Source organism: Gorilla gorilla, chromosome 16 (genome assembly GCF_029281585.2).
Source record: "Gorilla gorilla gorilla isolate KB3781 chromosome 16, NHGRI_mGorGor1-v2.1_pri, whole genome shotgun sequence".
Taxonomy (NCBI): domain Eukaryota; kingdom Metazoa; phylum Chordata; class Mammalia; order Primates; family Hominidae; genus Gorilla; species Gorilla gorilla.
Window position 1 is genome coordinate 90041801 of NC_073240.2, and position 14615 is coordinate 90056415.

A 14615-nucleotide genomic window follows, 5' to 3' on the forward strand; every position below is an offset into this window, starting at 1 on the left:
CCCAGAGAATGTGCTCAATAGGCAAGCAAAACCCTCGTGCATTGCCCTGGATGTTGCAGCAGAACAGCAAGCAGTGAGCAGGTCCCTGGCCACGAGGGAGGCTGAGAGGGTGGAGATGCAGTTCCTTCTGTCCCCAGAAGTTAAAAAGGTGGAACTCTTCTCTGCACTGCGTGGAGCTGGCATTTGGAATCTCAGGGAACTCCAGAGTTAATTCTCCCAACATGCCCCCATTTCAGAGATGGAAAATCCGAGGCTCAGGGTCAGGCAGCCGTTTTAATCAGGGCCAAGGTTAGGACCCAGAGCCGACTCACTCATGTCTGCTATCTCTGGATACAGGTTTGTCTGCACCCACTAAGCTAGAAGCAACTCCAAGGAAAAACCTTTCTTTCCCTTCACTGGGCCCCTCTGTCTTAGCACAGAGCTGCTCAAGGCCACTCCTAGACAAAAGTATGGCCTTGAAGGGTTTATCTCCAGCACTCCGCACCCTGCTGCCAACTGCCTGTTTCACAGGACCTACACACTTGCCCAGAATGGAGAAAAACACATGGAATTTGATTTAAGATGCTTCAGTGATGACAGAGCAAGTAACAAATTTGGAAAAAGGAAATCAAAGATATGGAAAAAGACAAGGTGTTGAAGAAGATGGGGAGAAGAGAAAGAGGAGGAAATATCAAAAGAGTATTGGCATCTACAAAAATTACCTTCACAATTTCCCTGGGGGTGACGCTTGCATGATGATCCCAATTTACAGAAGGGAAAACGGTAAACTGAGGCCTTACATGAGTTTCCTGGTGAGTTAGGACAGAGCTGGGACTGAAATCAGCTTCCTGGCTTCCCGTTTCTATACCATCCCACCACGTCTGTTTAGAATATGTGGGAAGTTAACAGCTGCAGTTGGGGTGACTCTGGCCAGATGTGCTCTTGGTGTAGGGTCCCTGGCCTTTTCCCTATGCTGGGTTTGAAATCCCAGCCTCAAGTGCATATGCTACTGCGTTTATGCACAGCTATCAGGATGATCTTGTTCATGAGCGAGTGACAAGAGAAGAGGTGCTATTGGGAGATTAGGCAGCAAATAAGTGATGTGCTGGTGGCTGGTGACAACAGGAATGGGGGACCTTGGTCCTTTCGAATCCATCTTCTAGGACTTAAGTCAGGGACACAGAGCCACCTGGTCGCAGGCAAATCTTACTGGTCTACCAGTCTACCAAACCCCAACGTCTACTTGCTCATCTAACAAGGAGGTGTCAAATACCATTTTGTGTTATTCCTGGTACTGTGTGAGTTAGCATAAAGGGATTTTGTTTTCATTTAAGACTTGATTTTCAGCCTCTAGGAGGTTGCAGTCTGCGTGATGAGACAAAGTTAGCACACATAAAACAACAGAAGAAAAATTGGGTGCTAAACAGCGTGTAGAAAGTCATAGCTGGGGGGAATACAACCCAGGGCCAAGGCCTGGTGAGGTTTCAGGGAGGAGGCCTGCAGGATCTGGGAGGGGAGGGTGGGCGTTCACGTAGCCAGCAAACATTTGCTGAGTCTACACTGATGTGGACTCACGCTGGGCCAGGGTAGGTGACATGGAGATGAACATTTCCTGACCATACCCTAGGGCTGGCAAACTGGCCTTGGTTTTAGGGCCAGCCTCAATGTCCCCAGGGACACATGGAGGACAGCACAATGAATGGAGAATGAGGCTTCATTCAAAGGAAAGAAAAGTGCTCATTATCCTTCCCCAGCCCGTTTCTTTATTTACTATTATAGTCATGCAACATTTAACAGGGATGCGTTCTGAGAAATGCATTCTTAGGCAATTTTGTCATCCACCAACATGTGCAGTGGAGACCCCTCCACTAAAGTGTACTTACACAAACCTGGATGGTACAGCCTACTACACTCCTAGGCCATATGGTATAACCTAGTGCTCCTAGGTGACACACCCATACAGCATGTTACTGTACTGAATACTGTATTTTTACTGTACCTTTTGTATGTGTAGATAGGTTTAGATACACAAATACTTCCCTTTGTGTATACACAAATACTTCCCTTTGTGTATCTAAACCTATCTAAACCTATAAAAGATATAGTAAAAATCCTGTATAAAAGATAAACAATGGTACAGCTATAGGGCATTTACCATGAACAGAGCTTGCAGGACTGGAAGTTGCTCTGGATGGGTGAGTGACTGAGTGGTGAGTGAATGCGAAGGCCTAGTACATTTCTGTACACTGGTGTAGGCTTTATAGACACTGTACACTTAGGCTACACTAAATTTGTAAAACTAAATGAAGTAATTGCACTATGACGTTACGATGGCTGCAGCGTCAGCAGGTGATCACCAGGTGATCGGCGTTTGTCAGCCGCATTAGAATCTTACAGGACTATCTTCGTGGGTACAGTTTGTTGTTGACTGAAATGTTATGTGGCCCATGGCTGTAGTTACTTCCAGTAGTATGCTGGTAAATCCACTCTCAAAAAGGAAAAGAAAGAAAAAGAAAAAGAAGAAGTCTCACCTCGTTGATAGTGTCTGCTGATATCCATCATAACCAGTTTCAAACTACCAGTGTGATTCACCGAACACAAAATTGGAAAGAGATGCATAAAATGGGCTCTGGCCGGCTGGTGCCAATTGGCTGTAGCATAACACTGGTTCTCCTTGGAGCCCTGGGAAGGGGTGACCCTGATTGTTCCTCCTCTGGGCCGCACATGGCCTGTGACCTTCCCAAAATCACATGCTGCACTGCAGCGCTATCATTAATCAATACAGCCATGCACATCACAAGGAAGCAGCGTGTCTCTAGCTGAGACTTACTGAATGTGAAGTGGGAGTGGTCTACCTCATTTGGCTGGGCACCACCCAGGTGCTCATCACATGTGAGCCTCTAGTCCCATCCTCAGCCCTCCTCCCCCCAAGGCCTAGGGTTGAAGGAGATTACTTCTAAGACGTACGGGCTGCCATTTGTCCATTCATTCATTCAGCAATTTCCTCTCTTTGTGCCACACACTACATTGGGTGCCAGGGAGACAGTGGGGAACAAGACAGACACAGCAGCTACCTTGTGAAGTTCATTAATGCTGGGAATTATGAGGGCCAGGCCCCCTGGCACTGAGTTCTGGTTTGGGCTCCACTTCCAACGTACCATATGACCTTGAGCAACTCAGCCTCCTCCTTGGGCCTCAGTTTCTTCATCTGTAAAATGAAGAAGTTAGGCTTGATGTTCACTAAGGTCTCTCACAGCTTAGACCTTCTGTGGCTCCAGGGGGTAAAGAGAGGTCCAGAAGGCCGTCACAGGAGGAAGCGTTGGTTGGAGGGGCCAGGAATGTCTCCATGGAGGAACAGCAGGCAGGAAGCAGATTGGACCTCTGAAGATTCACCATGAGTCCCATGAAAGAGGAGGGGATGTGTTTTGGGTGGCTTCTGATGGTGGAACTCTTGGATGTAAATTATAATGTGGGTGAGCCATTTTGACTCAATCTTGAAAGTTCTTGAGTACAATTGGAGCTGCTCAGCCAAGGAATGGGCCACCTTGTGATGGAATGAGCACCTACCATGCAATCAGAGGCCAAAGACCACCTGGCTGAGCTGTATATACAGGATTCATGCCAGGGAGGTCATGATTGTAAAGCATCATGATCATCAGTAGTGAAGGAATGAAAAAAAAGAAGTTGTGTGGTCCATCGTATTATGTGGAAAAGACAAATAGCATGCAAAAAGATTGCAATTACAGAAAAACACAAGTAGATACCTTAAAAAAAAAAAAAAAAAAAGACTAGAATGGCCAGGTACCGTGGCTCACACCTGTAATCCCAGCACTTTGGGAGGCCAAAGTGGGTGGATCACTTGAGGACAGGAGTTCGAGACCAGCCTGCCCAACATGGTGAAACCATGTCTCTACCAAAAAATACAAAAATTAGCCAGGTATGGTGGCACACATCCGTAGTCTCAACTACTCGATGGTTGAGGCAGGACAATTGCTTGAACCTGGGAGGCAGAGGTTGCAGTGAGCCGAGATCATGCCACTGCACTCTAGCCTGGATGACTAGAAGGCAAACTATCAAAACACTAATAATGAGGATTCGGATTGTAGATGATGGTCATTTTTTTCCCCATTGTCCTATTTTCCAAATATTTGGTAGTATGATAATGTTGTGTTTGAAATGAATGCAGTTTTATTATTTATGGAAAGTCATCTGGTCCAACCCTCATCCTGGGACAGGAAGCCTCTCTACAACCACTAAACTCTCTTCCAATCCCCCAGTTCTGAGAGGCTCACTCAGGCCTGACAACCAGGGAGGTGGGAGGAAAGTTACACTGATGGATGCTTGCTGAGTGCCAGAGCCTGTGCTGGGTGCAGAGCCAAAGAAACAGTGTCCGGCCTGGAGGAGGGACGATGGCAGTCACATTATCTCACTCAGTCTTTGAAATAGCCGTGGGGCAGGTCCTGGATTATTAAGCAGTAGGCGTCCACCCAGGTCGAGGAGGGGTCTCCACTGCACATGTTGCTGGAAGACGCATTCAGGGAGAGTGGGTGAGCTGCCTGTTCAATCCCATAATTTGATGGAATCCAGGCCAAGACCTTGGCCAGGTAGACAACCATGGGGTAGAGTTTGGCTGATGAGGAGGTGAAGTTTTCCTTGTCTGCAACCTGGACACATGCACGCATGCTCACACAGACACATAGCCTCAGCTCAAGCTAAAAGCATCTCACTTTCCCCTACCAAATCTCCACATAATGCTCTCTGAGAAAGTCAATTCCTTGGTGATGAACCCAAACCACATGACTCTCACCCGGCCTTCACCCAGCATCCCCTTCCTGCTCCCCAACTCCCCTCTCCACTTCATTTCAGGCTCCCCGTCCCCTTCCTCTGCCTCACCTATGCTGTCGCCCTGTCAGCACCTAATTCAGCTTCCCATGGAGAAAGGCCTCCCTGTTGACAGGGCCGTGCTGGGACTCGGGGCTGCCAAAGTCAGTCTTCTCGCATAAAAGGCTCAGTGAGTCCTGGACACACTTGGAAGCCAGACAGAATGGAATTTCTCCCTATTTTCTTTACAGCTGAGAAAACACACACAAACACAAGAGCATATTTATTGCGATATTTCTATTCCAAAGTTTGTCTTTAAAAAAAAAAAAGAAATAAAATTAGTTTCTCTGCCCACTCCACCCCATCCCCCTACCCCCACTCTCCTCCTCCCCACCTCTTTTCATTCCTTCCCATTTCCTGGTCTAGGCCAGGGAGAGAAACCAAGCCGTCCAAGCCCCACAGAGCACTCCTACAACCCCGGACAATGTCCAGCTTGTTCAGAGAGTGAGGGAAGAAACACAGCTCCGAAAACATACACACAACCTCCCAATGAAGGGTGTTCTGAGGGAAGAACAGGCGGGCCTTGTGTCTGAACACGAATCCCTAAGGCTCTGGGAAGAGAGGAGCCGGAAAGTCTAGACCCCTCCCCAGAGTGGAGAAGACACTTTGCCCTCTGCCCTCTGGGGAACTATTTCCCAGCCGCAACTGGTCACATGGGGCTTGAACGAGAGCCCCTCATGGTGCCACAGCCTGCAGCCAGAGACTTTTCTTTAAAAGGCAGCATCTAGGTAGAAAAATCCCTAGGGAGACACAGGGGCTACTTCTCAGAACTTTGGGATTTTCCAGACTTTCTCCAGTGTGAGGATGACGTGCCTCATGCATTCACGCCATACCCCCAGCAGCACCCACAGACAGCCCTTTCATTTCTGGGGTGACTCTTATATGTAGCATGGGTGGTAGAAAGATGTCACACTCAATCAACAGGAAGAAAGGGTCACTCGGAGTCCTGGGCCCACCCTGCCCCTGCTCCTGGCGTTCCTGGATGGGAACACCAGTGCCCTCCCAACACCCCTCCTGAGCCTAGGGACTCCTGGGGTGCCCCCCTCATCCCCAAATCCATCCGGCCCCAGCCGGTGGTGACTGAGCCAAGAGCGACACCTGCTGGGCCACTGGACTCTGATAGAGCAAAGGTCTGGGAATGCCACGGGCGAGAGTTGCTGAAAGCTCCACTCTTTTCTTTAGTCCCAGATCCTCCATCCGCTCCAAGGTTCCCTCCCTCTGTGATGCAAGCACTTCTTAAACCAAAAGGGCAGGGTAGGTGCTGATGCAAGTCCATCCAACAGAACAACTCGGGGAACATCACCAGGCATGCACCGTGGAGGGAAGGTCACAGGAGGTGTCTGTAATGGGACTGCACGTGTCTAGGCCAGCGGTGCTCCATCTTGGCTGCACCTTAGAACCTTCCAAGCTCTAAAAATCCTGCGGTCCAGGCTGAAGCCCAGGTGATTTCAGTGTGCAGCTGAGGTTGAGAGCGCTGCTCTGATGGGTCTCCTGTACATTCTCTTGGGTCCACCTATGCTGGAGTCAGGGTTCCAATTGTGCACCTTTACACTGCGGTTGTCACAGACCTGTGTACTTATTATGACAGCTTTCCAGCAGATGACGATAAGGAAGGTTTGTCTTTCTAATCCACATGAAGTCATTGATCTAGCAGGAGAGCTACAGCTTCCTAGGTCTAATTTCTCTCCTAAAATATTAATCCGTTCATCCCATAACCTCCTCAAGAGCTCTCTAGGTGAATATCTTTTCCCTGACATGAACCAGGCCCCTAAACCTTGCCTGAAACCTTGGAGGCTAGTCCATTCTAAAACACACGTGATCTCCGGATTTGAAGTTGGTGGCAGGCCCAGGTTTCATTAGGGATGTTGAGCAACTCATCACTTCTCTGGGCCTGAAGGACTGTATTAGTCAGGGTTCTCCAAGGAAACAAACCAACAGGACACATGCACACAGACACACACATACGCACACAGACACACACATACACACACACACACACACACACACGAGAGAGACAGAGAGAGAGAGAATTATTATAAGGAATGGGTTCATGCAATTATAGAGGCTGGCAAGTCCCAAGGTCTGCATGATAAGTTGGTAAGCTAGACCAGGAGACCTGGTGGTGTAATTCTAGTCCAAGTTTGAAGGCTTGAGACCTAAATGAAATGATTGGAGTAGTTTCAGTTTGAAAGTCAGTAAGCTTGAGACCTAGGAAGAGCAGGTGTTTCAATTCAAGTCCAAAGGGAAGAAAAAGCAATGTTCTAGCTCAAAGGCCATCAAGCACAAAGAATTCTCTCTTTCTCAGGACAGGTCAGTCTTTTCTCTCTATTCAGTCTTCAACTGATTGGACTAGACCCTCCCACATTAGGGAGGACCATCTGCTTTATTCAGTCTACCAATTCCAATGTCAATCTCATCCAGAAACACCCTCACAGACACACCCAGAACAATGCTTGGCCAAATGTCTGGGTGCCCCGGCCCAGTCAAGTTGACTCATAAAATTAACCATCACAGGAACTCATTCAGATGAGACTTCACTGGCTGAAAGATGGGAGGTTAGGTTTATTAGCCTAATGCCTGGAATTAAACTGAGAAACCTGTGAAGGTTTTGTGAGGGAGGGATTTTTTAAGAAAATATCTCACAAACCACGTGCAGCCTCCTTCTCTGGAGATGATTCCAGGTCCTTGGGTGTGGAATTATCACTTTGCATCATATGTCACATGACTCTGCTTGACCTCACCATGCCTTCACTGTCTAAATAACGCCTCTGCCTCCCCTCTTCCAGGTGAACTATGACCACTTTACTCTGGGTTTTCGTGACTCTGAGGGTCATCACTGCAGCTGTCACTGTAGAAACTTCAGGTGAGGACATTCCTATACATGTTTCACGTATTCAGTAGGCATGAGTACTGGGTTTGAGTACTGGGTACTGAACCTAGTGCTACTGGTCCCAGGGATATAATTTCCCCTTTCCTGGACTTTTCCTGGCCCTGCCCTTCCCCTATTGATGCATGCATAACTGTGATGGGACAGCACCCATGCACGGGCACACTCTTGCAGGAGCCTCGCTCAGATAACACTGCTCCTGACTGCCCTCAAGCCCCGACAGCTGGTAGGGAGAGCTCCCGGCAGGTGCCCTCCTTCCCTCCATGGATCTCAGTGAGGACTGCTGTGCACTGAGCTTGCAGGAGGGGCAGGACATAGACAAACCAGTGGAGAAAGGGCCATTGAGGGAGGATCGGCTGGAGCACCAAAGAAGAAAGGTCACTTGGGAGACAGCCAGAGAAAAGCCCCAGGGAATCAGACAGGTCTTTGCCTTTTCTGCAAACCATCCTCGGGAAGCCCCAGCCTGGTCTCGTGCATGTGGAAGGCACTGGGTCTACTGCTAATCCAGCATTGGACCAAATGAGCAAAACTTCCACTGACCCCAGGATGGGCTTGACCCCAGAAGGGAAGGTATGTCTCCCCTAGGCCCAGACAAGAGAGGACTCTGCTCTTGGCTGTGTATTTTAGAGGCCTCCACTGGCCATCCTCCAGCCTCAACCCTCTCCAAAGGAAGGGGAGTCAGCAGGGCCAATGTGTCCGCCCAAATCTGCACTTCCCCTTTAGAGCACATTCTGGGGTCCCAGGATGCCCAGAATTTCCTCTCCAAGTGGGCCCAGGCCACATCCAGGGCCTGCATGGGTCCATCCTCCTACGGGGACACCATACCCCTGGTGGGAGCCACCCTGGGCCCAAGGGAGGGGCCAAGGAGTGGCTGTTTGTATCGGGTGTGGGCAGAGCAGGGCTGTGGGGCTGAGATAAGCACAGCAGCGCATGAGACCCCCTCACAGTGCAGTCAGTGTGGGAAAAAGAAGGCGGCCCAGCTCCCCATGCTCCCACCCGGCCACTACAGCCCAAGGCAAAACACCAAGGAATCCAAGAATTGTGAATTTAAATCTGTTCTTTCAGGTCATTTTGAAAGGTACCATGGTCAAATAGGAAGATAGGACATAGAACTTAACAATCTGTTGGCCTGATTTACAACTTTTGCATCCATAGACATATGGGACAAGGGCCTTCATTTGTACTGTTGCTGGGAGACCCACAGCCATGCAGCCCCTGGGTGTAGCCCGGGGTGGTCTGCCCACACAGGGAAACCAGTTCATTAGGTTTGAGTGGGGCTTTAAAAACTGCGGAGCTGGGCACGACAGTCCCTTTCAGTTCTCCCCTGAGAACCACTACTGCTAGAACCAAGCCATGTCCAGGGTGCAAGGGCCCAGCGCTCGGAGGAAGATGCCTGTGGAAGGGGCCGGTGGGACTGTCCAGGACATCAGAAGGTTAAGGCCTGGACTCTAAGCATTCCTCGCTCCCCTCCCCTTGCCCTGTAATGTGTCTACAACCCACAAATATCTGAAACATTTTTTATTTCAACCTGTAGGCTCTCCTGAAAGAACAGGTTTCATAAATGTATGAGTCTCCATGAAAGGTGCTATTTTTTTTTTTTTTGGAAAGCTGTTTTGTTTTTGTTTTTTTTTTCCCCATTCCCAGCAGATCTTTTACTTCTAACAAGATTTGGTAAGCTCGTTGCACCTCCTCTATTGACACTCTCCATTATATTAACATGTTTGGAGTCTGATCCTATCCCATCACCTCTCCTGCATCTGACTGTTTGCACACCAAAATGTCTGATCTTCTTGGATGCTTCTCCACCCGAGTCCCCTGACTCCCAAACAGCAGAAGAGAGTGACTTGTCCCAGTGGCAAAATCAGGCTCGCACCCAAAGCAGACCTCCCCAAATGGGACACATCTTAGAAGTTTTCTGTCTCAGCTTTAAAATTGCGTAGATTACTTTTCTACCCAAACATAATTTTTCCCAAAATCTTTGAGTTAAGCTGTCACTCCAAGGGGATGGGTCCTGTTTTATTCCATGCTTTGATGCCCACTGCAGTACCCCAGTTTGAGAAACAGGGAGTCGGTCCTGACTCTGACGTCTCCCCTCCCTCCTCTGGAATCCTTTTCTAGCTCCATAGTTTCTGTCTCAAGGTGCAGAGGCCAGGGGTCTTGAGGAACACTGCTCTGGAAAGGGCGTGGCAAGCCTTTCTGGGAATTCCCACATGACACGGGAGCATCCCCATCATAGAGACAGACACACTCATTGGATTTCGCTCTCTCAGGAGAGTGCATTGCTGGAAGGATGGATGGGGAGGCAGGGTGGTTCTCTCTAGGCACTAACAGGTCTCTCTTCTACCCCACCTCTCCCACACAGACCATGACAACTCGCTGAGTGTCAGCATCCCCCAACCGTCCCCGCTGAGGGTCCTCCTGGGGACCTCCCTCACCATCCCCTGCTATTTCATCGACCCCATGCACCCTGTGACCACCGCCCCTTCTACCGCCCCCCTGGCCCCAAGAATCAAGTGGAGCCGTGTGTCCAAGGAGAAGGAGGTAGTGCTGCTGGTGGCCACTGAAGGGCGCGTGCGGGTCAACAGTGCCTACCAGGACAAGGTCTCGCTGCCCAACTACCCGGCCATCCCCACTGACGCCACCTTGGAAATCCAGAGCCTGCACTCCAATGACTCTGGGGTCTACCGCTGCGAGGTGATGCATGGCATCGAGGACAGCGAGGCCACCCTGGAGGTCGTGGTGAAAGGTGAGAGCCTCCCACAGGGACAGACGCTTCTTCACCCACAGAAAGAACCAGAGCAGTCTCCGCAGTGCAGGCGCAGGCAGGCTGGCCTTCAAACCAGCTCCTCCACGCACCTCAGCCAAGTTACTTAACTTCAGCTGCTTCCTCTGTGACATGGAGCTGGTAATATCATTCTCTCTGGACTTACGGAGCATTAAATACTTCCTGGCTGTGGTCACAGGTAACTGACAGTTCGTGCTTCCCAAGAATCCTGTGATCCGGTGGGCCTTGTGATCGTGCCCATTTTACAGACAAGCAAACTGAGGGCAAGTGACTTGCCTGAGGTTACCCTGGAAATGAGTCAGAGCAGTCTCCTGACAGTTCATCCTGGTGTCTTTTCCCTCCCCCTCTCCACTCTTATTCTCAGTTCCAGGGCTGAAGACTCCCTGGTCTCTTTCTCTCCATGGCCCAAGGAGAACACAGTCAGGTCTTTGGTTAGCTTCAGGACTTTGGTCAACACCAGATTTTTCCCAGGGGGAGGTACAGTGGGAGACTCTGTCAAAGACAGTTCACTCCTGGGCACACCTTAAATGGGGTTTCCACTAGGGTGGCCCTGGGCTGAGGGTGCAGGGCGTCCTGAGTGTCTCTTTCTCTTAATGCAATATGGGGGTCTTGGAGTGATAAGAAAAAATTATAACGAGGCAGATTTTAGTTTAATTCAAAGAACTTTCTCATTATCAGGATTATCATAAGTCTTTAAAAAGGAATGCCTTATAAAGTAGTGAGCTCCCCATTACAGGGTGTTCCAGCAAATTCAGAAGGATCATGTGCAAAGGTGTACAGGGAGTCATGCATCAGCCCAGACCAGCCAGTTCCCTAAGGTCCCTTTGACTATTGCCATAATTCTGTGAGGGCCTCGGTGATCAGAGACTGTGCCTGACCAGCTCTTCCGCTTGTGGGCGTGTATGTGTCTTGCAGGCATCGTGTTCCATTACAGAGCCATCTCTACACGCTACACCCTCGACTTTGACAGGGCGCAGCGGGCCTGCCTGCAGAACAGTGCCATCATTGCCACGCCTGAGCAGCTGCAGGCCGCCTACGAAGACGGCTTCCACCAGTGTGACGCCGGCTGGCTGGCTGACCAGACTGTCAGGTGAGCCCTAGCCCATCAGCTAGTGGGGGCCAGGAGTCAGCAGCCACAGGGGAGTGGGGCGGGTGCTGGGTGGAACGTTGGCCAGCACTGAGCTGGTGCCAGCATGACACTGTGGCCAGCCTAGGATAGAGGCCGTGGTCATACCTTGGCCAAACAGCAGCTCAATGACCCATACCAAACCCTTGTTATTGTGATTCTGTCTTGCAAATGGGATGGGGGACTGCTAGCAACCTTGCCCTACATGTCATTATTTTTCCTACCCATTTTTTTCTTTGCCATGATTTCCTCACTTTTAAACTTTGGTGTCTTCTGTATTTTTGTAAACAACCTTCCATCCTTTTTGTTTTTAATAAGGCAAGATATAAATTGAACCCCTTGGTACATCCTTCCCTGAGCGTAGTTGCTGAGGAGTGAGGTGCAGAGCAGTCCAGATAGACCCTGCCCTCCAGGGATCTCAATGCACTCTGAAGGCAAGATGATATCACCCATTTCAGGAGCATCATAGCTCCAACAGCCAGAAACACAAAGCCTCAGGAAGGAAAATGTCTTTGCAGTCTCGGGGTAGGAAAACAGATCTTAGGATACAAAAACTATAGCCATAAAAAAAAAAAAAAGATGAGATAATACTCTAGCATAGAGCAAGAGCCCACACCTGGGGGCATAAAGAACTGGACTCAGCCAGGCGCAGTGGCTCATGCCTGTAATCCCAGCACTTTGGGAGGCCAAGGCGGGCAGATCACGAGGTCAGGAGATCGAGACCATCCTAGCTAACATGGTGAAACCCCATCTCTACTAAAAAATACAAAAAATTAGCTGGGCGTGGTGGTGGGCTCCTGTAGTCCCAGCTACTCGGGAGGCTGAGGCAGGAGAATGGCGTGAACCCTGGAGGTGGAGCTTGCAGTGAGCCAAGATTGCGCCACTGCACTCCAGCCTAGGTGACAGAGCGAGATTCCATCTCAAAAAAAAAAAAGAACCGGACTCAAATTCCAGCTCTGGCACTTGGAAGCTGCGTGACTGTGGACAAATCATTTAACACCTCTGAGCCCCAGTTTCTTCAAGTGTAAAGTAGATTGATGATAGCACCTACCTCTCTGGGTTGACATGAGACTCAAATGATATAGAGTGAGGCCTAACAAACTATGGCCCAGAGGCCAAGTCCAACCCACCCCTTGCTTCTGTAAATAAAGTTTTATTGGGACACAGTCACACGCATTTGCATATCTGTGGGTGCTTCACGCTACAGTGGCAGTTGAGTGGTCACCACAGAGACTATGCAAAACCTAAAATATTTACTATCTTGCCTTTTATAGAAAAAAAATATGTGAGCCCCTGATAGAGAAAGTGTGTTTTGTACCACTAAATATTCAGTAGTGGGGGCTGCCTTTAATCATGATTCACTGTAAAAACAGATAGGCAGTTGACATATTCAGAAGAGACATGGTCAAATGCAATATTAAGTTGCTGTTTCCTCCCATGGGAGGAGGATTCAAAGGCAGAGGCCATGGGCTTCCCTTTGTCCCCTGAGTGTCACACCTCCATTTCGGCTTCCTGGCAGATACCCCATCCACACTCCCCGGGAAGGCTGCTATGGAGACAAGGATGAGTTTCCTGGTGTGAGGACGTATGGCATCCGAGACACCAACGAGACCTATGATGTGTACTGCTTCGCCGAGGAGATGGAGGGTGAGCTGCCCTGCCCACTGGGAGGCACCCAGCTCCCTTCCCAAGGCCACCTTCCCCTCCCCATCTCCCCACTGACACTTGAGATCACACAGGCTGCCAGCTCAGGGCCTGACTCACTCTGTCCTCCTCTGCCATGGAGGGAGGTGGGCTGAGGCCTACGGGTCTGCACCCCTCGCACTCCACCGTGGAGAGGGTCTCAGTGGCCCCAACATCTGCAAAATGTCTAGTGTCGCCACTGGACCCAAGAGCACATGTCACAGGAGGTTTCTCACCTGGGATTGCCCCTCCCAGCTGAGACCCTGGCTGCTGTGACAAGCACATCCCTGTTCTAAGGTCCACCATGCTGTCAAAGTCCAGCCCAGCCTTACCCTCCCAAGCGACACTACACCAGCAACGAAGCTCCCAGGGCAGCTGGCCACCCAGCCGCCCTCTCCCAGAGTCCCTGTGGGCAGCCCCAGCTCTGTTCCTGGACAGAGCTGGGGGCAGCGGAGAGGAACCTGGGCTTTTTCTGTTTTGTAAAGGGCACCAGTTTTGGTCACAGAGTTACCCACGCACGTGGATGACACCCTTTCCCCCATCTGCACCCATATACTCCTTCATACTTTCCAGAATCTGCAATGTCTATCTCCTCCCTCCCTGCCCGCCCCCCCTCCCCCCCACCTGCGCACAGTGCCCACAGCTCCTCCAGGCTGGGGAGAAGAGCTGACAACTGGCACTTTCTGGGTGAGGGGCCCCGGCCAGGCTTTCTCACCACCGTAGCCCCCTTGCCGCATTCACACCCCAGGGGGCAAACCTGCCTATTAGGTAACAAGTTATTTGTGTGTTCCCACATTTGGCTAACCAAAGACAAATAGAACTGCCAGTTAGAGCTGCCACTGAGCAGGGGTAGCCAGAACCACCCCTGTGAGTGGATGCCCTCCGCCCCCACCCTCACCCCTTACCCTTACCCCTGACACAACCTTGTTAGATTTTGGGAAATTTTTTTTAAGCTCGTGGTCCTCAAATGATGCTCTTACGGACTCTTCAGGGTCTAGAGACCCCAGTTTGGGAACCACTGCTCCAAGGGCTCAAGGTCTGATGCCTGCTTTTCCCAGGAAAATTTGAGTTTTTTAAAAGGATTTGCCTTGAGTAGGCAATGCTTAACTCCTAGGAAAGATCCCCCTGTGGTGGAATGCAAATGGAGCAAAGAGGCTTTTGAGCAGAATTTTCCTCCCAGATTTCAAGTTTGCTCCACCCTTTGCCCAATCTCCCTGCCACTTTTGCTGCTTGTTTCTTGGTCCCCTTGTTTTAGGAAATTGATGTCATCCTAC

The 14615-nt window shown here is 50.1% G+C and overlaps 1 protein-coding gene across 3 annotated transcripts in view; it reads left to right on the plus strand.

Annotated features, from left to right (window-relative positions):
• ACAN (aggrecan) overlaps nt 1-14615 on the plus strand; it is a 71315-nt gene that overhangs the window by 25191 nt on the left and 31509 nt on the right. For all 3 annotated transcript variants that reach the window (XM_019010276.4, XM_055362929.2, XM_063698815.1), the window contains exons 2-5: nt 7647-7723; nt 10110-10493; nt 11448-11622; nt 13178-13305. In XM_019010276.4, the coding sequence (XP_018865821.4) occupies nt 7654-7723; nt 10110-10493; nt 11448-11622; nt 13178-13305 (757 nt within the window). In that variant the 5' untranslated portion in view covers nt 7647-7653. The remainder of the gene's footprint in view (nt 1-7646; nt 7724-10109; nt 10494-11447; nt 11623-13177; nt 13306-14615) is intronic.